Here is a 22,279-nt window from a genome sequence, read left to right on the forward strand (position 1 = left end):
GGCGGAGGCCGCCACCGGTGACCAATCAGAGCGGGGTTTATTGTGAGGGGGGGCGGGCGGGAGCGGTGACGTCAGCAGCGGCCGGCGGGGGCAGCGGCGGGAAGATGTCGGGCTGGGGGAGCGTTGGGGACCCGCAGGTGGGGCCGGGGCCTGGGAGCGGGGGGAGCGGGTCTGGGAGCGGGGGGAACTGGGGGGAGCGGGTCTGGGAGCGGGGGGAACTGGGGGGAGCGGGTCTGGGAGCGGGGGTAACTGGGGGGAACGGGGGGACCCGGGGGGAGCGGGTCTGGGAGCGGGGGTAACTGGGGGGAGCGGGTCTGGGAGCGGGGGGACCCGGGGGAACTGGGGGAGCAGGTCTGGGAGCGGGGGAACCGGGGGGAACGGGGGGACCCGGGAGGAGCGGGTCTGGGAATGGGGGGATCCGGGGGGAGCGGGTCTGGGAGCGGGGGGACCCGGGGGGAGCGGGTCTGGGAACGGGGGGACGCGGGGGGAGCGGGGGGACCCGGGGGGAGCGGGTCTGGGAGCGGGGGGACCCGGGGGGAGCGGGTCTGGGAACGGGGGGACGCGGGGGGAGCGGGGGGACCCGGGGGGAGCGGGTCTGGGAGCGGGGGGACCCGGGGGGAGGGGGTTTGGGAACGGAGGGATCCGGGGGGAACGGGGGGACCCGGGAGGAGCGGGTCTGGGAGCGGGGGGAACTGGGGGGAGCGGGTCTGGGAATGGGGGGAGCGGGTCTGGGAACTGGGGGAACTGGGGGGAGCGGGTCTGGGAACGGGGGGATTCGGGGGGAGCGGCTCTGGGAACGGGGAGAGCGGGTCTGGGAATCGGGGAACCGGGGGGAGCGGGTCTGGGAATCGGGGAACCGGGGGGAGCGGGTCTAGGAACGGGGGGACCCGGGGTTTCTGGATCTGGGAGAAGGGAGGGTCCGGGGTACCCGGTTCTGAGAGTGGGGGGCTCTGTGGGAGCTGGAGGTGGGAGCGGGGAAGGAGCCGGGGGTGCGGAGGCTGAGCCCCGGGAGGGGCTGGGGGGGGGGGGAGGAGCAGGATTGGGAAGCGGGAATGACCCGGAGAACCGGGCATGGGAGCGGGGGGAGGAGCAGCAGCTGCTCATGAGGGGGCAGCCCTGGGTGGCCCGGGGGTCCCTGGGGGGGTTCTCGGGGGTCTCACTGAGCTGGGGGGGGAGGTTTCCTGCGGTCTCTGGAGCCGGGTGTGGTGAGGGTGAGAGGGAGGAGAGAGAAACTCGCCCCTTGAGGCTTTCAGGTGATGGTTTGGCAGGGATTTCACCTGGAGTTGAAGGAATCCTGGGCTGTGAGGGTGGGGAGAGCCTGGCCCAGGCTGCCCAGGGAAGCTGTGGCTGCCCCATCCCTGGCAGTGTTGAAGGGCAGGTTGGATGGGGCTTGGAGCAGCCTGGAATGGTGGGAGGTGTCCCTGCCCATGCAGGGGGGTTGGATCTGGATGATCTTCCAGGTCCCTTCCAACCCAAACCCCCCCGTGGTTCAGAGCTCTGTCCCTCTCCCTGAGCACAGAGGGTGTCTCCGTGGAGCTCTGGGACTTCCCTCCTCATTTTGCTTCTCTTGAAGCTCCTCAAGTCGCTTTCTCTGCTCCTGGTGGAGGTGTTTTTCTGGCTGTAAAACAACCCCAGGGGGCTGTACCTTGACTTCCTCTCCCCTTTCCCTTTCTGAAACAGATTTTAAGCAGGCGTGTCCCTCAGAATCCCAGATACCAACACATAAAAACCCGCCTGGACACTGGTGAGTGGAACTGGTGCAGGGGCACAAACCCCACACCTGGATGTAGGAGGACACCAAAACAGGCTGAAGATCTCAACTCCCTCCTATCCTGAGCTGCTTTTACCCCCAGCTCTGTCACCACTTGCATCGTGTCTCACCTAATTGTGTCATGACAGGAGCTCTGAGCAGCCTGGAATGGGGGGAGGTGTCCCTGCCCAGGCAGGGGGGTTGGATCTAGATGATCTTTCAGGTCCCTTCCAACCCAAACCATTCCATGATTCCCATAGAAATGACTGGTCTTGGACTTTCTGCAAGTATAAGTTAGGATCCTGATAGGGGTGTAAGTGAAAATAATTCATTAGAGAAGGTTTGGCCTCTTTTTGTTCAAACAGCTGAATTTTATCTCTCCAGTAAGACCCACCTGTAGGACCCCCCCCAAAAAACCTGGGGGAAGGGACAGGGTGGCCACAGTTGGGCTTGAGGCAGGATGTTTGGGTCAGGATTTGAATCCCAAGCTCCTGATTTCAGCTCTGGAGCATGCAGAGGTTTGGGTAGGGAGATAAATGGTGGCACTTCTTGCTTCAGGGCTGGCCTGGAATGTCGTGGGGGAAAAGGAGCTGCCAGAAGCATCTGCTGTTGGAGGCTGATTTTTTTTTCTGGCCTTGCAAGATAAAAATAAGTGAGGAAAAGCACTCCTTAAAAAATTGTAACATCTTTGCTTTGCAGGAAGCAGTTTCTCAAAATACACTGAGAAGTTGGAGGAGATCAAAAGAAGTGAGTATCTGGAATTGTTTTGGTTGGGAGAGACCTCTCAGATCCCCCAGTCCAGCTGTTCCCCCAGCCCTGCCAAGGCCACCCCTGCCCCGTGTCCCTCAGCACCATCTCCAGGGCTTGGAAACCCCCCCAGGGATGGGGACTCCCCCCTGCCCTGGGCAGCCTGGGCCAGGCCCTGACAACCCTTGCCAGGAAGGAATTGTTCCCCAGATCCAACCTCAGCCTCCCCTGGCACAACTTGAGGCCGTTCCCTCTGGTCCTGTCGCTTGTTCCTGGGGAGCAGAGCCCGACCCCCCTGGCTCCAACCTCCTCTCAGGCAGCTGCAGAGCCAGCAGGTCTCCCCTCAGCCTCCTTTGCTGCAGGCTCAACACCCCCAGCTCCCTCAGCTGCTCCTCACAAGTTCTCCAGACCCTTCTCCTTCAGCTCCAGCCTGTGACTTTTGGTGGGTCAGCTCAAAACTGCAGGAGCATCCAGGAGCTGGGTTGAACCCCAGCCCCTCCCTTTGCTCAGGAATCTTCACTCAGCTGATTCCCAGAGGCAGAAACACTCAGCAGGGGGACACAAAAATGCTTCTACCTTGGTTCTTTGCTGGGCACCTTCCACGTTGTCCTGCTCCTCATTTCTATGTCTCTCACTCTGCTTCATGGGTGGAACTTAATCCAGGGCCCTTCCCAGATCCTTCTTTCTGTAACTTTGATTATTGAACACAAACCAGACAGGAAAATTAAATTCTCTGGACTAAGAGAACTAGACTAAACTCATCTTCCAAGACTCAGGCCTCCCTGCTGAGGCTTTTTTTCACTTTTAAAATCATGGTTGAAGTTGATGTTTTGTACCATTTGGGTGCACTTAGATGTTTCAATACTCCAAGACAGGGAAGAGAGAAGCTCATTCCTGTCTACCTCATTTATTTTACCAGCACAACATTGTTCACCAGAATAACTCCCATGTCTTCAAGATTTTTAATTGATCAGGCTTATAAAAGCCTAAATAGTTTTTCTTTCAGTCTGTTTTCTCACTGAAAACAAGGCCTTTCAAACCAATTCTTACCACCTGATTTCCAGCTTCCCTCAGGATTATTTTCCCACAGAGAGCCAGGAAAGCTGCTCAAGCTTTTTTGAAGCTGCTTTTACTGATGGGGAAAGAAAACTCCTCCCCATGGATGAGGATTAATTGGGATTTTGCATGTTCAGTTGTAGTTCTGAGACCCACTTGACCCTGTTCCTGGAGGGGTGGGGGGCAGTGGTCAGCCCATCAGGGAGGCCCCTGAGCTGCCACTTGAATGTGTCTTTGTGCTCAACTCAGGGCAAAAATGGTTCTTTGTGGCTGGTTGGTTGGTGGTTTTACCTTTTGGGCCTTTTGGGGGGAATCAAAAGAGAAATGACCTTGGATTTCCAGAAATCCTGTGTTGACTGAGATCTCAGTGCTTAACCCTGAATCTCTTTTATCTCTGCTGAGGATCTTGTTTGATGGGTCTGGTTGGTTTTTCAATCCCTGCCCTGAACCTGATTTCCTTTCAGCTTGGAGTCCTTTTGTTTCCTGGAGCCCAGGAGAAACTTTCCTCTCATTCTCTGTGGGCTGAATAGGCCCCTTGTGTTCCCAGGCAGGGCAGAAACTTCTCCCCCTTGATTTCTCATGGGTAGATGACACCCTTTGGACACGACTTCAGGTACCCAGGACAGGGAACTCTCTGTCTCTGGTGTAATGTGAGAGGGTGGGACTTAATACCACGAGCCCCCTGTGGAATCAGAAATGATAAGAGACCTGGAACCACCAGGATTTGTCCTTTGGAGGATTGATTTGAGGAGAGACACCAAGTCTCTTCCCTTCCTCTCTTGTCACCTCACTCCTTTCTGAAGCTCTGAGGAGCACCTCCTTGAATACACAATAATTCCAGCTTCAGGCCAGTTTACTGAAGCAAAAAAAAAAACAACCCAGCATGTCTGAAGATCCAAATGAATCTTCCAGGACTGAACCAGGTACCTCCTGTTGCTTCTATGGATGGAAAACGAACTTGCTGGTAACTTCTGGGGGGTGGTTCGTGCAGGTATTCAGTCTGTTCTGCTCCAGGTTTGGGCTTTGCAGTCACAGGTTTGGTTTTTCTTGTGGGTAGAAACAATTTTTTGGGTGGTAAAGGCAAGATCTAGGTCATAAGAGCTTGTTCTGGGATAAATAATCCTTGCTCGAGGTGAGAGGAGACCAGCCAGGAGCTGTTCTGGGTGAGCACTGCTCTGCTTTCTCAGTCTTTATGTGCATCCAGCACTTCAGAAACTTGGCTGCTTGTTATTTTTCCTTCTAAATTAGGTTTCTTTCTTGCTCTTCAGGTGACTGAAGGGCTCTTTTGGTCCATGGCTGGGGAGTGGTAATCACTTGGACAGGAGCTACGTGTGGGCTTTGTGTGGGGCAGCTGAAATGAGCTGTGCCAGGGAGAGTGATTGCTGTTCTTTCCAAGTGGTAAAGGGAGGTTTTAGCCATCTGAGCTTGAAACCAGGTGCTTCTGCAAGAGCCAGCAGGTAATTTCCAAGTTCATTGACCTTCTATCATCTCCTTGATGCAAAGGTCTTGCCCTTCAGACCCAGGGCTTGAAGTGCAGGATGCACCAGGGTGTTTTGGGGGGGGCTCCTTCTCTTTGCAACCAGTTGTTCAGTAGCACTTAGACATTTCTTTGCAGCTCAGTAACCATTGTATGGGGCAGGATGTTGGGTTTGGGAACCTGCTTGCTCTGAATGCTGGAAATTAACTGACCTACCTCTGCAGGAAAAGGATTTAAGAGGAAAGGGTAGGAATAAGAAAGAACCTAGAGATGAAAGCTCATCATTTCTCTTCCTGGGTCTGCTCTGTCACCATAACATGCCCAGTGGTTGTGGAGAGGGGAGAGTCTTGTCCAGGATGACTGTTGGGAAGGGTGTGATCAATGATTGGATTGGGAAGAGGTTTCAGCCTCTGGAATTGGTGTGGTTCCTTCTCTAAACCCACGTCAGCTTGAGAGTTCCCATTTTGAGGTCATTTTGGATGTGGCACAGGAGCCCTTCTCCCTCATCTCCCCCTGCTCAAGCTAATGGAGCACCCAGCAGATGGCTTTAGAGGATTTAGAGTTGTTTAACTGGCTGGATTTGCAGAAAATCCTGTTCTGGGCTGTTAGCCCTGAGCAGCTGGAGAGAGGCAGGCTTGGAACATCCTCCAACAGTCACTCAGAATGTCAGAACAATGCAAAATATTTCCCTTTCTTAATAAAAAAACGAGTCACTTGGGAGGTGGAGCCTCCTCAGGGAGGAGGAGGAAGAGAAAGGAGGAGCAATTTCATTTTTCTGGGAGAGCTGAGATTCCTGAGTGTGGCTCCAAGACCTGGGTTCCAGCTGCAGTGCCTGGCACAGCAGGAATTTTCTTCACCTTTTTGCCTTTTCCTGCCAATGCAGGACTGATTTTTATCCTCCCCCCCTCTGCTCTCTCCTTTCTAGCTGTGAATTCCCCCAAGGATCAGGCTTCCATTGCATCCCATGGGAGGCTCTTTCATGTCAAGATGTTCCTACTGATACTCAGCTTTATCCTCCTACCAACACCCCCCCCTTTTTGTTCCATGCTGGAAATATTTCCCCCACCTTGAATATCTATTTGCACTCAGCCTTCCACCCCTGTCATCACTTCTTTAGACTGTTAATCTCTGCCCTGGCTCTTTGCCACTCACCCCACCAGGCCACTCAGCTTCCTTCCTACCTAAGCTTTGTCCTCAAGGCTTCAGATCCAATTAATCCCATTTCTCTCCAGCAACCATGTGCTTCAGGTTGGTGTCCACACCAATCTGCTCTGGTTTCTGCACTCAGCAACTTCTGTCAGTCATCCAGTCCTGGAGATGTTGTAGGAATCTTGACTTTAATGGTCAGATGAAGTGACAAAACCTGCAGCATTTGAAATCAGCATCAATCTATTTAAAATATATATTTAATTATCGTTATCTTTAATTTTATTTTTAATTAAATTCTAGTTTAATGAAATATTTAATCAGTCTAAGTATACAGGTTTAGCTGAGCATTTGGAAAGGCAGTTGGAGATGTTGTTCCCCTGAGCTCTGCTTCTGCTGGAGCTTACACAGATAAAAATGCAAACAAATTAAATCATTAAATCCTAAAATCCTAGAATCCTAGAGTGCCAGGTTGGAAGGGACCTGAAGGACCATCTGGTCCAGCCTCTCTAGGTGCTGCTCTAGTTGATCTGAGGTGGCTCAGCACCCTGTCCAGCTGAGACTTCAAACTGTCCCATGTGGGGGAATCCACCACTTCCCTTGGGAGACTATTCCAATGTTAGACTGTCCTCATGGGGAAACATTTCCCTCTTGTGTCCAATGGGAATCTCCCAGGAGCAGCTTGTGCCCATCACCCCTTGTCTTTTCCACCTGACTCCTTGTCCACAGGGAGTCTCCATCTTCTTGGCAGCCCCCCTTTAAGTACTGGAACATGGTGATAAGTTCTCCCTGAAGCCTTCTCTTCTCCAGGCTGAACAAATAAAAAATCTTTTGGTTTAATTGGCTTTGAGACCATAAAACCATAGAATAGTTTGGGTTGGAAGGGACCTCAAAGCTCATCCAGTCCCACCCCTGCATGGGCAGGGACACCTCCCACCATTCCAGGCTGCTCCAAGCCCCATCCAACCTGCCCTTCAACACTGCCAGGGATGGGGCAGCCACAGCTTCCCTGGGCAACCTGGGCCAGGCTCTCCCCACCCTCACAGCCCAGAATTTCTCCCTCACATCTCAGCTCCACCTCCCTCTGCCAGCTGGAAACCCTTCCCCCTGCTCCCATCCCTCCCTGCCCTTGTCCCAAGCCCCTCCCCAGCTTTCCTGGAGCCCCTTCAGGCACTGGTGGGTTCCAAAGAAAGACAGACAAGCTGATAAATTCATGGAACAGCTTCTTCCCCCAGCAAGGACAGAAAACACCAAATAAAACACAAATGAAAGCAACTACATCTGCATTCTTGAATCCCATCTGGAAAAGATCTCTCCTGGTCCCTGCAATTCCTTGTCACAAAGTCTTCAAGTTTGCTGCTCTGTGCCCAGGAATCCTGCCTGGTTGGAGGGAAGATCCCATGAAAACACCTGGGGTTATTCCCTGGTATTTCCAGAAGTTAATTTGCCATTCACTGAAAAATTGACCTTATTCTCTTCTGGGTTGTTTCTTTTTTTAAGATTACAGGTACAGAAAGGATGAGCTCTTCAAAAGGCTGAAGGTGACAACGTTTGCCCAGTTGGTAGGTACAGGTCCCTCTCTGGGTTGTTTGGGTTGTCTGGGGGTGGTTTTTTTCTTAATACCTTTTATAAATTTTGCTTTCTCTGTAGCCAAACATCCTTTAGTGTCTCCTCCTTCTGTCTTCTCTTTTTCCTGCCCTAAAAGCAAAGCATTCCAGCCCGTGTTCTCGGAGGGATCAAACACTCTAGATCTGCTCTGGAGAAGAAACTAATTAAAAAATCAATCCATCCCACCAAAAAGAGACATCAGATTTCAAGTTGAAGTTTGTGGTGACTCTGATTTTTTTGAAATTGGGTCACTCTTTGTTGGTTTCCATTGGTTTGAGGGGATCTTCAAGCCTCTGACAAAAGAGAAGGGCTGTTCATGTCTGATCTCACCCAGCTGGGTGACAAGTTGCCTGGAACTGCCCCTAACTGGGGGGTCTGAAGGGCAGAAGGGGCAGAAGTTGTGACTTCAAGGCTTTCTCTGCCTCCCTTCATCTTTTTAATGAAGAAGCTGATGAAGAAAGAGAGAGCTGTGTGTTTGCTGATGTGGTGGCTCCAGAACAGGAGTGAACAGGAGGTGCCAAGCTGGCTTCTCAGGAGGGGAGGAAAGGGAAGGTTGAGCTTGGAGGCAGAGAAGGAGTTGGGTTCCTGAGCACTCATAGTTCCCCTGGGTTGTTAAGACCAATCCTGTGAGTCTTGCTGCTTGAATCACCGAATCTTTTGGGTTGGAAAAGACCTTGAAGATCACCCAGTCCAACCATTCCCCCAGCCCTGCCCAGTCCCCACTGCCCCATGTCCCTCAGCACCATCTCCAGGGCTTGGAAACCCCCTCAGGGATGGGGACTCCCCCCCTGCCCTGGGCAGCCTGGGCCAGGCCCTGACAACCCTTGCCAGGAAGGAATTGTTCCCCAGATCCAACCTCAGCCTCCCCTGGTGCTTTGAGTTAAACAAGTTGGGCTTGAGGGTGGTTTTTCCTTCAGCTGATCCCTGCTGGGTCCCACTGGCACCGCTGCGTGTGTCTCCAGGTGTGGTTGCTCTTGTTTCCTGCAGGTCATCCAGGTGGCCTCTCTATCTGATGAAACCTTAGAAGTGACCAACACGAAGCTCCACAAGCTGGAAGGTAACCATCTCATGTTGTAAGCAGAAAGAGGGAGCTGCAGGTGGCTGGCATGGGATCACCTGCGCCCTGGCAGACATGGCTGACTGATCAGGAAGTCTTTGAATCAGGAGGCAAAAATAACTTGCCCTGTGACCTGAAGCCATTGGTGTTTGGGAACAGAAACACTGCAAGGCCAGAAAGGCTCAGAGCCATGGAGTCATGGAAGGGTTTGGGTTGGAAAAGACCTTTGAGATCACCCAGTCCAACCCTTCCCCAGTCCTGCCCAGTCCACCCCTGCCCCACATCCCTCAGCACCATCTCCAGGGCTTGGAAACCCCTCCAGGGATGGGGACTCCCCCCCCTGCCCTGGGCAGCCTGGGCCAGGCCCTGACAACCCTTGCCAGGAAGGAATTGTTCCCCAGATCCAACCTCAGCCTCCCCTGGCACAACTTGAGGCCGTTCCCTCTGGTCCTGTCGCTTGTTCCTGGGGAGCAGAGCCCGACCCCCCTGGCTCCAACCTCCTCTCAGGCAGCTGCAGAGCCAGCAGGTCTCCCCTCAGCCTCCTTTGCTGCAGGCTCAACACCCCCAGCTCCCTCAGCTGCTCCTCACAAGTTCTCCAGCCCCTTCTCCTTGAGCTCCAGCCCCTTCCCCAGCTCCGGGGCCCTTCCCTGGACACGCTCCAGCCCCTCCATGTCCTTCTTGTCCTGAGGGGCCCAGCCCTGACCCCAGGATTCCAGGTGTCCCCTCCCCAGTGCCCAGCACAGGGGGACCATCCCTGCCCTGCTCCTGCTGGCCACCCCAGTGCTGACACAAGCCAGGATGCTGGTGGCCTCCTTGGCCCCCTGGGCACTCTCTGGCTCATCTCCAGCCCCTGGTGACCAAACCCCCAGGTCCTTTTCCCCCAGGCACTTTCCAGCTGCTCTGCCCCAAGTCTGGAGTGTTGGGGGGGTTGGTGTGACCCAAGGGCAGGACCCAACACTGGGCTGGTTGAACCTCATGCAATTGGCCTCAGCCCATGGATCCAGCCTGGCCAGGTCCCTCTAGATCCTCTCTACCCTCAGCAGATCAGCACTGCTTTCCTAAGGCTTCCCTGAAGTCCAAGCTGACACCATCCTCATCCTTCCCCTTGCAAACAGGAAGAGCTCACACTGCCAAGTTTCTATCACATCAGGAACTCCACCTTGATTGAATTCTTACAATGAGATGTTGAGCCCTTAAAAATCCTCTGGCTCTTGACTTGTTTGTATTTGGAGGCTCTGGGTAAGTCATCCTGGTAAGAGGATGAGGATAAGACTGTCTGGAAGAGCCAAACTTTCATCTAAGAATAGAAACTGGCCTCAAAACCTGCTTGTTTGTTTCCTGCAGTGTTTTAACTCTTGGTGCCCTGTTCTCTCCCCAGCTGGTGATTCTGCTCCTCCAGGTGGTGATTCTGCTCCTCCAGATGCTGAACCCGGGGCAGGGATGAATGGGAAAGGAAACTCTGAGGAGACATCAAGTCCAATCCTCTTCATAAACAACACAGGAGATGGGGAATCCAGTCGGTCCACACTGCAGAGGTGGGTGAGAACATCACCCCATTTCATTCCTCTCTTAGCAGATCATTTGGTGTAGCCAATTAGTCACTTAATTTCCTGCCAGGTGGCTTTGGATTCTGTTTCTCCTGGAAGCCTGTGTTGCAGCTCCAGGGATGGGAGGGAGGTTTTGCTGTCTGCATGAGGTTGGTTTGGGGCTGGAACCTGAGGCTGATGGTTGTCTGGATGGTTGGCAAGGAAGTGATGTTTGTGGGATTGGATCCAGGTCCCTGGGTTGAAGAATCCATCTCCTAAACTTCCCTGATGAACTCGGTGAGGTGCCTCCCTGATGATTTTAATGGATTGCCCCATGATGGAGAAGAACAGTCTGATTTCCAGATGAAATAAAGAGGTAGTCAAGGTTGGAGATACCAGGAGGACACTGTAGGAGGAGGTTTTTCCCAGCCCTCCCCTTGCTGTACTTGTACAAGCATTAACAGAAGAGCTGAGACACTAACCTGGTGGACTTGGCCATCATGTAGCAAAGCCTTGGATTCAGTGGCCACCAAGAGTATCTGGAGGTTTCTGTTCATATCCTGTGTCCCACCTGGTGATGAAATGGGAAACCTCTGCAGGGCACTGCTTGTAGATCATAGAATCACAGGCTGGTTTGGGTTGGAAGGGACCTTAAAGATCACCCAGTCCCACCTCTGCATGGGCAGGGACACCTCCCACCATTCCAGGCTGCTCCAAGCTCCATCCAACCTGCCCTTCAACACTGCCAGGGATGGGGCAGCCACAGCTTCCCTGGGCAACCTGGGCCAGGGTCTCCCCACCCTCACAGCAAAGAATTCCCTCCTAATGTCTCATCTCCATCTCCCTTCTTCCAGTTTTAATCCATCTCCCTTGTCCTCTCCCTCCCTGCCCTTGTCCCAAGCCCCTCCCCAGCTTTCCTGGAGCCCCTTCAGGCACTGGAAGGTGCTCTCAGGTCTCCCTGGAGCCTTCTCTTCTCCAGGCTGAACACCCCAGCTCTCCCAGCCTGTCTCCAGAGCAGAGCTGCTCCAGCCCTCCCAGCATCTCCGGGGCCTCCTCTGGCCTCTCTCCAGCAGCTCATGTCCTGTCTCAGTTATTTAGTGTGTCTGACTTGCCAACATCTCCACGTTGGTGGCTTCTTAGAATTATTCTCCCTCACCTCAAAGTCACTCAGGACATAAAACACCCGGACTTGACTGCTCCAGAAGTTGCCACCTTCACCTGGCAAGCCTGTGCTCTGTTTATATTTTATGTGGATAAAAATACAAACAACTCTCCTGGGATGTGCTGGGAAACCTGACCTGGACTCTCCATGTTCTGTGGTGTTTGGCTCGAGGGGAAGGTTGGAGCAGTTGATGGAAAAGCACTTGGACCCGGTGAAGAGGGATGGAAGAGCTCAGCACCAGAGGTTGCTCCCATCACCTCCTCTTTCCTCTTGCAGTGTCATAAGTGGAGTTGGTGAACTGGATATTGAAAAGGACCCCCCCAAGAAGGTGGACCCTCGGGTTCAGGACATGCCTTACCCTGACTGTCCCTTCCTGCTGCTGGACGTGCGAGACCGAGATGCCTACGAGCAGTGTCACATTGTTGGAGGTGAGGAGGCCAGAATCCCACAGCAGATCAGTCCCAGCTGGCATCTTCAGCTCTTTGTGTCCTTTTTTTTGTTTGGTTGGTTGGTTTTCACATGGCTTCATTTTTTTTAACCTGTGATGGGACAACACTTGGGTGGCAGAATGATCGTGGCACTCATTGTAGTCATGGAAGGGTTTGGGTTGGAAGGGACCTTAAAGGTCACCTAGTTCCAACCCCCCTGCATGGGCAGGGACACCTCCCACCATTCCAGGCTGCTCCAAGCCCCATCCAACCTGCCCTTCAACACTGCCAGGGATGGGGCAGCCACAGCTTCCCTGGGCAACCTGGGCCAGGCTCTCCCCACCCTCACAGCCCAGAATTTCTCCCTCACATCTCAGCTCCATCTCCCTCTGCCAGCTGGAAACCCTTCCCCCTGCTCCCATCCCTCCTGCCCTTGTCCTAAGCCCCTCCCCAGCTTTCCTGGAGCCCCTTCAGGCCCTGGAAGCTGCTCTCAGGTCTCCCTGGAGCCTTCTCTTCTCCAGGCTGAACACCCCAACTCTCCCAGCCTGTCTCCAGAGCAGAGCTGCTCCAGCCCTCCCAGCATCTCTGTGGCTCCTCTGGCCTCTCTCCACCAGCTCCATGTCCTTCTGGTGTTGGAGACCCCAGAACATCCAGTGTACCCATCTTCCCTGGAAGGCCTGAGGGCCCAAGCTGATGTCAGTCCTTCACTCAGTGGGTTTCCAAGGCTGTTGAGCTCCCACCAGCCCTTCAGTTGTGTCCCAGGGTGTGAGATGGTTGCTGTTCAACCACTGCATGATGATTTTCTCTTTTCTTCTCCTCCCCTGCAGCTTATTCCTACCCCATTGCAACTCTGGCCAGAACCATGAACCCCTACACAAGCAATATTCTGGAATATGTATCCTTGACCTATCAAGGGCTGGAATAAAGGTGTTAAAGGGCAGTTTGGGAGGCTGTTGGTGAGAAATTCCAGAAGCAATCAGAGCTAGAGCAGTTGATCTGTTAAGACCATGTTTAACCCGCAAAATGTGGGGGTTCCATGGAGGGTAGGAGGGGAGGTCTTGGCTGGAATTACCTCTCGTGGCTCCAGTGCCACCATCAGATGCCAGATTTTGGTTCCCTGGGGCTGTGATGCCTCTTAGTTCTGGGGGGACCTGCCTGAATTTGGCTTTTCTTGGGGTTTTGGCTGCTGGAAGGCCCAGCTGTGCTCCTTAGGTTGTCACCAGAGCTTTGAGCTTCTCAAGGGATGTGTTCATCAAGCCCTTTGGGTGATCATCTCCCAGGCTGGTCACTTGTGAGGGCTGCAGGGGGAATAGGGAGGTTTGTAAATTCAGGTGGTGCTTGCTCTTGCCTCTTATCAACCTTCCCAACAGTGGTGGACACTTGCTGCTGGGTCTACACCCAGTGGGGAATAGGTTGTGTCCTTCCAGCCTCTGGAAGGCTCCAAGCACTGAAAAATCAGCTTTAAAACCCCACAGAAGGAAAAACCTCCCTGCCTGACACTCACAAATCAAGCAGGGGGTGTCTCAGTGTCCAGTCCTGGTTGTTTGTGTCCCATCTTCTCCCTCAAAAAGTAGGAACCAGCACCTTCAGCTCCTGAATGAGGCCTTAGCTCTTCTGCCCAACAGAAAAATGCACATGGAAAAATTATCATCTTGTATGACAACGACGAGAGGTTGGCGAGCCAGGCTGCAACCACCATGTGTGAGAGGGGCTTTGAGAACTTGTTCATGTTATCTGGAGGTAAGTTGGGGTGGGCAGGACCCCCTGAGACCTCCAGGGGGTGGATGGAGAGCGGAGAGCAACGTTGTGTGAGCTGGAGGTTGGGAAGAGCTGGATGGAATCATAGAATCCCAGACTGGTTTGGGTTGGAAAGGACCTTGAAGAGCATCCAGTTCCTCCCCTGCATGGGTAGGGACACCTCTCCCCATTCCAGGCTGCTCCAAGCCCCATCCAACCTGCCCTTCAACACTGCCAGGGATGGGGCAGCCACAGCTTCCCTGGGCAACCTGGGCCAGGGTCTCACCACCCTCACAGCCCAGAATTTCTCCCTCACATCTCAGCTCCAGCTCCCTCTGCCAGCTGGAAACCCTTCCCCCTGCTCCCATCCCTCCCTGCCCTTGTCCCAAGCCCCTCCCCAGCTTTCCTGGAGCCCCTTCAGGCCCTGGAAGGTGCTCTCAGGTCTCCCTGGAGCCTTCTCTTCTCCAGGCTGAACAGCCCAACTCTCCCAGCCTGTCTCCAGAGCAGAGCTGCTCCAGCCCTCCCAGCATCTCCTCTGGCCTCTCTCCAACAGCTCCTTGTCCTTCTGCTCTGTCAAGTGTTTTCCTCTCTTCCCTGCTCCCATCTGAGCTGGTGGTCACTGATAACACGTGCTCTGTGTGTCTGCAGGCCTGAAGGTCCTTGCACAGAAGATCCCAGAAGGTCTGGTCACCGGCTCGCTCCCCGTGTCCTGCCAGGTGCCACCACCCCCTGGATCTGCCCGGAAAAAGACCTCTCCCAAAGTGCCACCTACTCGTGCTGAGAATAAATGGAGGTTTTCTGCAGAGGATCTACAGAAGATCAAGTATTACCTAGAAAAGGAACACGTTCCTTCAGACCCTGCCAGTAAGTCTCCAGGACAAGAGCTGCAGCCACGCTCTGTATCTCAGGAGCCTTCCCTGGGGCAGTTCTCTGCTCTCCTAGGTCCTTTCCTTGAGACTGCTGGGAGAGGGAGAGTTTTCTCTAAACTGACTGAGGAGATCTACCAAAACCTCTGCTATCCCAATCCCAGAGGACTTGAATAGCTGCACAACAGCAAAACCCTGGACCTGCTGATGGTTCCATGTGTCGTTCACCCCAATCTAGTTAAATGTCTTTAGGTTTCACTGGTGGTTAGTGGGTTTTGAGGCCTTGAGGAACCTGGTCTAGTGGGAGGTGTCCCTGCCCACGTAGGGCAGTTGGATCTAGATGATCTTGAAGGTCCCTTCCAACCCAAACCACTCTGTGATTCTGTGATTTTTCAGATTTTTAGGCCTGCACAGTTTGATAGAGGCTGCCCAGAACCACCCCCTGAATTATGGATGGATCTTAGAGCAGCTTCCAGTGCCTGAAGGGGCTCCAGGAAAGCTGGGGAGGGGCTTGGGACAAGGGCAGGGAGGGGTGGGATGAGGAGGAATGGATTAAAACTGGAGGAGGGGAGATTTAGGTGAGACATTAGGAAGAAATTCTGGGCTGTGAGGGTGGGGAGAGCCTGGCCCAGGTTGCCCAGGGAAGCTGTGGCTGCCCCATCCCTGGCAGTGTTGAAGGGCAGGTTGGATGGGGCTTGGAGCAGCCTGGAATGGTGGGAGGTGCCCCTGCCCATGCAGGGGGGTTGGAACTGGATGCTCTTCAAGGTCCTTTCCAACCCAAACCCTTCCATGACCCTATGGTAGGATCACAGTCAGAGCCAGCTACAGGCAGCAGATCAGGTGTGTGTCCTGGTGCTCCACCACACAACAGCTTCTGGTCTCTTTTCTCCTCCTCCAGCCCGACTCAGCCGTGGTTCTTCAGGCCGTGACTCCAAGCTGACAACCACCAGGAGCAGCTCCAGCAACACCAGTGGCAAAGTGGGATCCCTCCCCTCCCACTCGCTCAGAAAGAACAACCTCCAGATCCGACCATGGAAATAAGGAGCAGGTTCTTCTTCCACTCAACACGTGGATGTCCAGGTTCTGGGAACCCTGAGCAGCTCACAACTGGCAGCTCAGATGAAGCTGAGGGAGCTGGACATGGTTGACCTTTCCTAGAAGCAGGAACGGGATCACTTTGGCAAGGCTGACTTTTAGCTGCAGGGTCAGGACAGAGCTGAGATCCCTGGTTCTGTCCAGGTGGGAGGGAACTGGTAGGAAAGCCTGTGTGACCAGTAGGTTCTACCAACCTTGTCGTTCAGGCCAACTCATTTGTGTCTGTCCCAACCACTCCCTCTGTGCTGTGCCCAGAACCACAGGCTGGGCCAACAGGGAGGAGAAAAATGGGCCAGAAATCACCTGTGAGCACAACCCCTGGTGTTCTGCAGCAGAGGTTCAGACACTCAGCAACTTGCCAACGTTGGGGAGAGGATCCCGTGAGTTCTTTGTTTTTAAGGAAATTATGTTCATGAGCAGAAGTATTTATAAGAAAACTCTTTGGTTTTGGAAAGAATTCCCAGTGTGGGACCAACCTGAGAGTCGTGTTCACTCCTGGGCAGTTTGTGAAACAATTCTGCAGTTTTAAAGGTGACCTGGAGGAGAAGAGAACTGGGGTGTTTTTTTTTATTCCTCCCCACTTCTCTTCTCCTTTCTTGTCTAGAAGGTTTGGCTTCTAACTGGGTTTGTTCTGCTGTGGTGGGTTTTCATTCTAAATAAAAGAGAAAAGCTGCCAAGCTGTGCTGAGCAGGGTTTTAGGTGACACCTTTCTTGGTGTGCAGGCAAAATATCTCCTCCAGTTCCACTGTGCACTGGGGATTTGCTCCTCTCCTGACCTGCTGGAGTAGGTTCCTGGTCACTGGAGCTACAGGAAACTGCAACCTCCATGGAGGAACCAGTCACTGACCATCCCAGGGGCAGCTGCAAGTCATGGTTAAGAGGCAGAACATCAGTTTGTTTTCTAACAAGCTTTCTGGAGGCCAACTGTGTCCTTCTGAGGAGCAGCAAAGAGCTCAGCAGTTCCAGTGCCTGGTAAAGGCTGGGGATTCATTCCCAGTTGCACCCTTGCTGGTGGAGCTTCTTCAAGGTTAGGGTGACTCAAGGGAAAGTTCCCTCTGCCCCTCACCTGGGTTCCTGGAACCTCACAGTGACCATGAATGTGGTGACAGAACAGGGTAGGAGGCCTTGATAGGAAATGAGTGTCGTGGCTTCCACCAACCCAGTATTGGCTGGATGACCTTGGAATCAGGAAATGGTTTGGGTTCCAACCCCCTGCATGGGCAGGGACACCTCCCACCATTCCAGGCTGCTCCAAGCCCCATCCAACCTGCCCTTCAACACTGCCAGGGATGGGGCAGCCACAGCTTCCCTGGACAACCTGGGCCAGGCTCTCCCCACCCTCACAGCCCAGAATTTCTCCCTCACATCTCAGCTCCAGCTCCCTCTGCCAGCTGGAAACCCTTCCCCCTGCTCCCATCCCTCCCTGCCCTTGTCCCAAGCCCCTCCCCAGCTTTCCTGGAGCCCCTTCAGGCCCTGGAAGGTGCTCTCAGGTCTCCCTGGAGCCTTCTCTTCTCCAGGCTGAACACCCCAACTCTCCCAGCCTGTCTCCAGAGCAGAGCTGCTCCAGCCCTCCCATCATCTCCGTGGCTCCTCTGGCCTCTCTCCACCAGCTCCATGTCCTTCCTGTGCTGGGGACTCCAGAGCTGTTCCCAGCCCTGCAGGGGGTCTCAGCAGAGCAGAGGGGACAATCCCCTCCCTGGCCCTGCTGGTCACCCTGCTGGTGACAACCCAGGACACACAGGGTGGTTTCTGGGCTCCAGCACACGGTGCTGGCTCCTGTTGAGCTTCTCCTCACCCAACACCCCCAAGTCCTTCTCCTCAGGGTTCCTCTCCATCCATTCTCCTCCCAGCTTGGATCTGTGCCTGGGATTGCCCCCACCCACGGGCAGGACCTTGCAGGCAGACGTGTTGGGCTCCCCTTCCTCACAGCATTGCAGCAGATGAGGAAGGACCTTTCCCCCAGCTCTCCAAGTCTATGTTTAACCACAAAAACACTCAGAATAAATCCTGCTGACCCACCTTGGAGCTGCCCCAACCCCTGGGAAGGCTGGAAAAGGTGGACACCCCTCCTTGCCAGCCCAGCTACCACATCCAAGGTCTCCTCTTTACCTGGTACCTGCCCAACCAAACCTCATCCCCTTCCATCCTCCACCAGAGCAGAGGGAAAAACAACCCACTTTCTTTTCCATCCTATTATTTTCATGCCCTTTTGAATCCCCAGGCCTTGGGGAGACACGTGCAGCTTGTGGTGGCCACGGCCACGTGGAGCCTCCCAGACAAAAAAACCTTTTCCAGGTGACTTGAAGCAACAGGACAACCCACCAAAAAGCCTTTCTCAGCCTTCTTCACTTTTTATTTCTTGCCTCCTCTTCCCACCACAGCTCATCCCACCATCACTTGGGCATCCCAGTTCCTGCTTAGTAGGGGTTGTCCCGTGCATGGAACATGATGACCTTCAGGGCCAACCAGGTCTCCTCAGCAGTGGGGATGATCTGCTTGGCAGGGAGCAGGAACCCGTAGCGCCCCGTGTCCCGCAGCTCGAAGGTGAAGGAGTATTTGATGCCCTGCTCGTAGGTCCAGTCAATGGTTCCTCCACTGGCCTTGTCTGGGAGGTGGAGAAGAAGAAGGGGAGGGATGAGAAATGTTCCTCACTCTGGGTATTTCATGGGGGCTTTTGGGTAAGGTGAAGTGTGAGGGGGCAGGAGTGTGTCCAGCTCTGGGGTCCCCAACACAGGAAGGACATGGAGCTGTTGGAGAGAGGCCAGAGGAGGCCCCAGAGATGATGGGAGGGCTGGAGCAGCTCTGCTCTGGAGCCAGGCTGGGAGAGTTGGGGTGTTGAGCCTGGAGAAGAGAAGGCTCCAGGGAGACCTGAGAGCACCTTCCAGTGCCTGAAGGGGCTCCAGGAAAGCTGGGGAGGGACTTGGGACAAGGGCAGGGAGGGCTGGGAGCAGGGGGAAGGGTTTCCAGCTGGCAGAGGGAGCTGGAGCTGAGATGTGAGGGAGAAATTCTGGGCTGTGAGGGTGGGGAGAGCCTGGCCCAGGTTGCCCAGGGAAGCTGTGGCTGCCCCATCCCTGGCAGTGCTGAAGGGCAGGTTGGATGGGGCTTGGAGCAGCCTGGAATGGTGGGAGGTGTCCCTGCCCATGGCAGGGGAGGGACTGGATGATCTTTTAAATTCCCTTCCAACCCAACCCATCCCATGATTTGGCTCCTGGTTGCTTCCTGGCCCTGCTGCCCCAGCACTCACAGATGGTGGTGATGATGCTCCCGTACTTGTACTTGGTGCCGTACAGAGAGGCCAGAGCTGCCACCGCCTTCTCGGAGAGCTCGTGCTGGGAACACAGAAGAGAGCAAGATGAGCCAGAGAAGGGGACAACCTGTGGGACACATCCTGCAGGAGAGGATTCCTGGAGCCTGGGGGAGTCCCCAGGGCCTGACAGAGCATCCAGGACTTCTTCCCATCTTGCCCGTTCCCCCTTCACCTTTCATGGTGGAGGTTGCTTCTCCTTGGAGGGAGGAGAGCAGCTTCACATCATCCCAAACCACCTTGTGAGCCCTACCAGTTCCTTCTCGTCGGGGGCCGGGGTGGTGGTGTAGCCAAAGGGGTAGAGCAGGAGCTGGGAGTAGCTGTGGATGGAGACGAAAGCCTTGATGTTCCCGTGGTTCTTCACAAAGTCCACGATGGACTTGACCTCGGGCTCCGAGTTGGCGTAGGGGCCGCGATACGTCTCCGAGCAGGGGTTGCCACTGGCCCCGGATCCTGTGGGGAAGTGAAAATGCAGCCTGGGTGGTTTGGTGGCTTTGATGGCCCAGATGCCTCAGGCCTTTTTTCCGTTTCCAAAGCCCAAGAGCTTTTTTTTCCCACCCTTCAGCTGGTTGGTGGCCAGCGAGGAACGCTCTTGGGGCTCCTCCTTTCGTTTGGTGTCTCCACCCTGCTGGTCACTAAACCTCAGTGGAGCCCCAACCTTCATCCCTTCCCTAAGGGGACACCCACGGATCTTTCTGAAGCAGAAGTGGCCTCAGAACCTCCACCTGAAGGGTGGAAACCTCCCCTCAGAGGGTGGACGGAACAGCCCTGACCTCCAAAACCTGCATCCCAGTTGCGGTTGGGGTCCACGCCGACGCAGATGGAGCCCGAGTTCTTGGACCTGGTCTTGCGCCACAGGCGGTTCTGGAAGGGCAGAGGTGTCTCAGGTTGTGGTGTCCATGGTTGGGAGCTCCACCAGCCTCAAGTGAACGAGGTGGCTGACATCTTAGAGGGGCTAATGGGCCATGGTGGCTCCCCTCCTACCCCGTGGAAACGCCCGATTCGAGCTTTTTAGGGGTCTCCGTGTGCAGCCCCATCCAGCACGGCCATAGGAGCTGGGGAGAGGGAAACCAGGGTGGTACCTTGGTTTGGGTGAAGGCAAAGCCATCTGGGTTGGTGACAATCTCCAGGAAGATGTCCATCTTGTCCAGGAGGGCAGCCAGACCTTCGTCATTCTCATGATCCAGGACGATCTAGAGAGGATGGTGTTTCGGCGCTACCAGATCTCTGTCCCTTCCATGGGCTTGGCCACCTGGCACCCACCAGGGGCTGCAGGAACCTTGTGACCCTCTGGGGACACCAGAGGTGTCCTGGAGGTGGCCTGTACCTTCTTGGCAAACCAGACACCACTGGCCTGTGTCACCCATTCCCGGGAGTGGATGCCGGTGTCGATCCAGACAGCCGGGCGGTTCGTCCCTCCTTTGCTGAACTGGAAGAGCAGAAAGGAGATGGTGGGGCAGGTCAGCTTTGTCCCTGCCCCCACTCCCCCCCTTTGGTCACCCCACGAACCCCCAGATCCTCACCTTGAGCACGTAGAGGGGCCGGTTCTCCGTTGACTTGCCAATCTCAATCTTGCTGACCAGGTTGGGGTTCTCAGCCACCAGCAGGTCCATGAAGGCGTAGATCTGGGGGAGGGTTGGGGTGGGAGAAGGAATGGGGGGGGGGGAGATGAGTTCCCTTGCTGCACGTGGAGCAGTTCCCAGCTGCAATTTTTTTTATTATTTTTTTTTGTTTCCCCTCCCCCCAAAATGCCCCAAACCCTGCCCTTTCTCACCTCATCCAGGCTGTGGTAGGTGCCATAGTTGAAGGTGTCGGTGGAGAGCGGCATCCCGCGCCGGCTGCGGAGCATCTCCTGCTGCTCCTCATCCAGCAGATCCTGGGGAGGGGGTGGGGGGGGGAGACACACACAACAGGGCAGGATGAGACCTCGTGTGTCCTCCCCCCAGCACCACCAGCCCAACTCCCCTCAGCCTCTGTCACCACTGACCTGCACGTCCTCGATCATGATGGAGTAGGAGACGCCGTTGGCCTCCAGGTGGGCTTTGAGGGGCTGCAGGCTGGGGAAGGGCACGCGGACGTCGACTGGGTGCCCGAGGCCACGGGGGGACAGCCAGAAATCCAGCTGGAGGAGGGGACAGAGAGGTTTGGGGGGTTGGAGCCAGCCTTGGGCAGCCCCCCTGCACCAGCTTCTGTCTTGCTGTTCACCAGCTGAGCCCTTCACCCCCCGTCCAGACCCTTCCCCCCCCCATCATCTCACTTCCAGACCCTTCCAGCTCCACCATCCCACACTGAGACCCTTCCAGCCCTACCATCCCACATCTAGCCACCTTTCAAGCTCCACCATCCCACATCCACCTCCTTCCAGCTCCACCATCCCACACTGAGACCCTTCCAGCCCCACCATCCCACATCCAGCCCCGTTCCAGCCTCACCATCCTACATCCAGCCCCTTCCAGCTCCATCATCCCACATCTGGACCCTTCCAGCCCCACCATCCCACATCCAGCCCCGTTCCAGCCCCACCATCCTAGATCCAGCCCCTTCCATCTCCATCATCCCACATCTGGACCTCTCCAGCCTCCTCATCCCACATCCAGACCCTTCCATCCCCTTCGTCCCCACATCCACCCCTCCTCTCTCTCAGCCTCATTCCCTCTCTACACCGTGGCGTGGGGGGGAGGGGTACAAAGCAAAGGACACGACCCAGGGGGTCCCCAAAAGCCACCCCCCCTCCCCCACCCTTACACCCAGTACCTGCAGCTCCTCGAGGTCCTGCAGCTCCTGCACCTTCTGCAGCTCCTCATGGTTGGAGGGGACGATGCGCAGCACCTGGTGCCTGTGGGGTCAGGGGGTGCTGGGAAGGGTGGTGGGAACATCCAACCCCCCCCCTCCCCCCATGGGTCCAACCCTCCTACCCCATCCATCCACCCTGGGGATCTGCACTGAGCCCCTTCCCAGCTCAGTGTCCGTGCCCACCTCGGGGCTGAACCAGCTGCTTCTAGAAGCAAGCATCAACTGCTGCCACTGTCCCCATCCTGCCCACCCACCCCCACCAGCCAGACCACCCCTCCCCACCCCATCCTACCCCACAAAAGTCTGGGTGCCAGCAGCCACTGCCACCAGGGCAGCCAGCAGCACGAGGGACCTCATCATCAGCTGGAAGATCCCGTCCTGTGTCCCAAGGGCAACCCAGAGCCCCTTAAATCCCATCGGGATGGTGGCCACCAGCCCGGTGTCACCCAGCTGTCCCCTTTCCCAGAGCTGTGGGAAGGCTCCAGCTGGCACTGGCCAAGGTTGGACACCTCAGGTCCTGCTGTGTG

The 22,279-nt window shown here is 55.2% G+C and overlaps 2 protein-coding genes across 3 annotated transcripts; one reads left to right on the forward strand and one right to left on the reverse strand.

The window, feature by feature from the left end:
• Positions 1–89: 89 nt before the first annotated feature.
• CEP41 (centrosomal protein 41) lies at positions 90–16,343 on the forward strand. 2 transcript variants are annotated; one of them, XM_051612590.1, is made up of 11 exons: positions 90–137; positions 1,681–1,744; positions 2,450–2,497; positions 7,677–7,738; positions 8,772–8,841; positions 10,220–10,376; positions 11,806–11,957; positions 12,785–12,852; positions 13,583–13,697; positions 14,343–14,558; positions 15,459–16,343. In XM_051612590.1, the coding sequence occupies exons 1-11, from the start codon at positions 105–107 to the stop codon at positions 15,599–15,601; spliced, it is 1,128 nt and encodes a 375-aa protein (XP_051468550.1). In that variant the 5' UTR covers positions 90–104; the 3' UTR covers positions 15,602–16,343. The 2 variants fall into 2 exon arrangements, with proteins under 2 accessions (XP_051468550.1, XP_051468560.1); XM_051612600.1 differs by lacking the exon at positions 15,459–16,343 and adding an exon at positions 14,637–14,769.
• Positions 16,344–18,072: 1,729 nt separating this feature from the next.
• Positions 18,073–22,109, reverse strand: LOC127381814 (carboxypeptidase A1-like). Its single transcript, XM_051612614.1, has 11 exons — positions 22,045–22,109; positions 21,714–21,795; positions 20,947–21,081; positions 20,734–20,835; positions 20,483–20,584; positions 20,287–20,388; positions 20,042–20,152; positions 19,733–19,823; positions 19,213–19,412; positions 18,900–18,984; positions 18,073–18,260 (listed from the first exon to the last, which is right to left on the reverse strand). The coding sequence occupies exons 1-11, from the start codon at positions 22,107–22,109 to the stop codon at positions 18,073–18,075; spliced, it is 1,263 nt and encodes a 420-aa protein (XP_051468574.1).
• Positions 22,110–22,279: the final 170 nt, after the last annotated feature.

Source organism: Apus apus, chromosome 1 (genome assembly GCF_020740795.1).
Source record: "Apus apus isolate bApuApu2 chromosome 1, bApuApu2.pri.cur, whole genome shotgun sequence".
NCBI lineage: Eukaryota > Metazoa > Chordata > Aves > Apodiformes > Apodidae > Apus > Apus apus.

Coding starts and splice junctions, on each gene's coding strand:
- CEP41 (XM_051612590.1), top strand. CDS start 105: ATGTCGGGCTGGGGGAGCGTTGGGGACCCGCAG. Junction 1,745..2,449: donor AAAAACCCGCCTGGACACTG/GTGAGTGGAACT, acceptor TTTGCTTTGCAG/GAAGCAGTTTCTCAAAATAC. Junction 12,853..13,582: donor CAAGCAATATTCTGGAATAT/GTATCCTTGACC, acceptor TCTGCCCAACAG/AAAAATGCACATGGAAAAAT.
- LOC127381814 (XM_051612614.1), bottom strand. CDS start 22,109: ATGAGGTCCCTCGTGCTGCTGGCTGCCCTGGTGGCAGTGGCTGCTGGC. Junction 20,389..20,482: donor GGCCCCTCTACGTGCTCAAG/GTGAGGATCTGG, acceptor CTGCTCTTCCAG/TTCAGCAAAGGAGGGACGAA. Junction 18,985..19,212: donor CCCCCGACGAGAAGGAACTG/GTAGGGCTCACA, acceptor CTGTGTTCCCAG/CACGAGCTCTCCGAGAAGGC.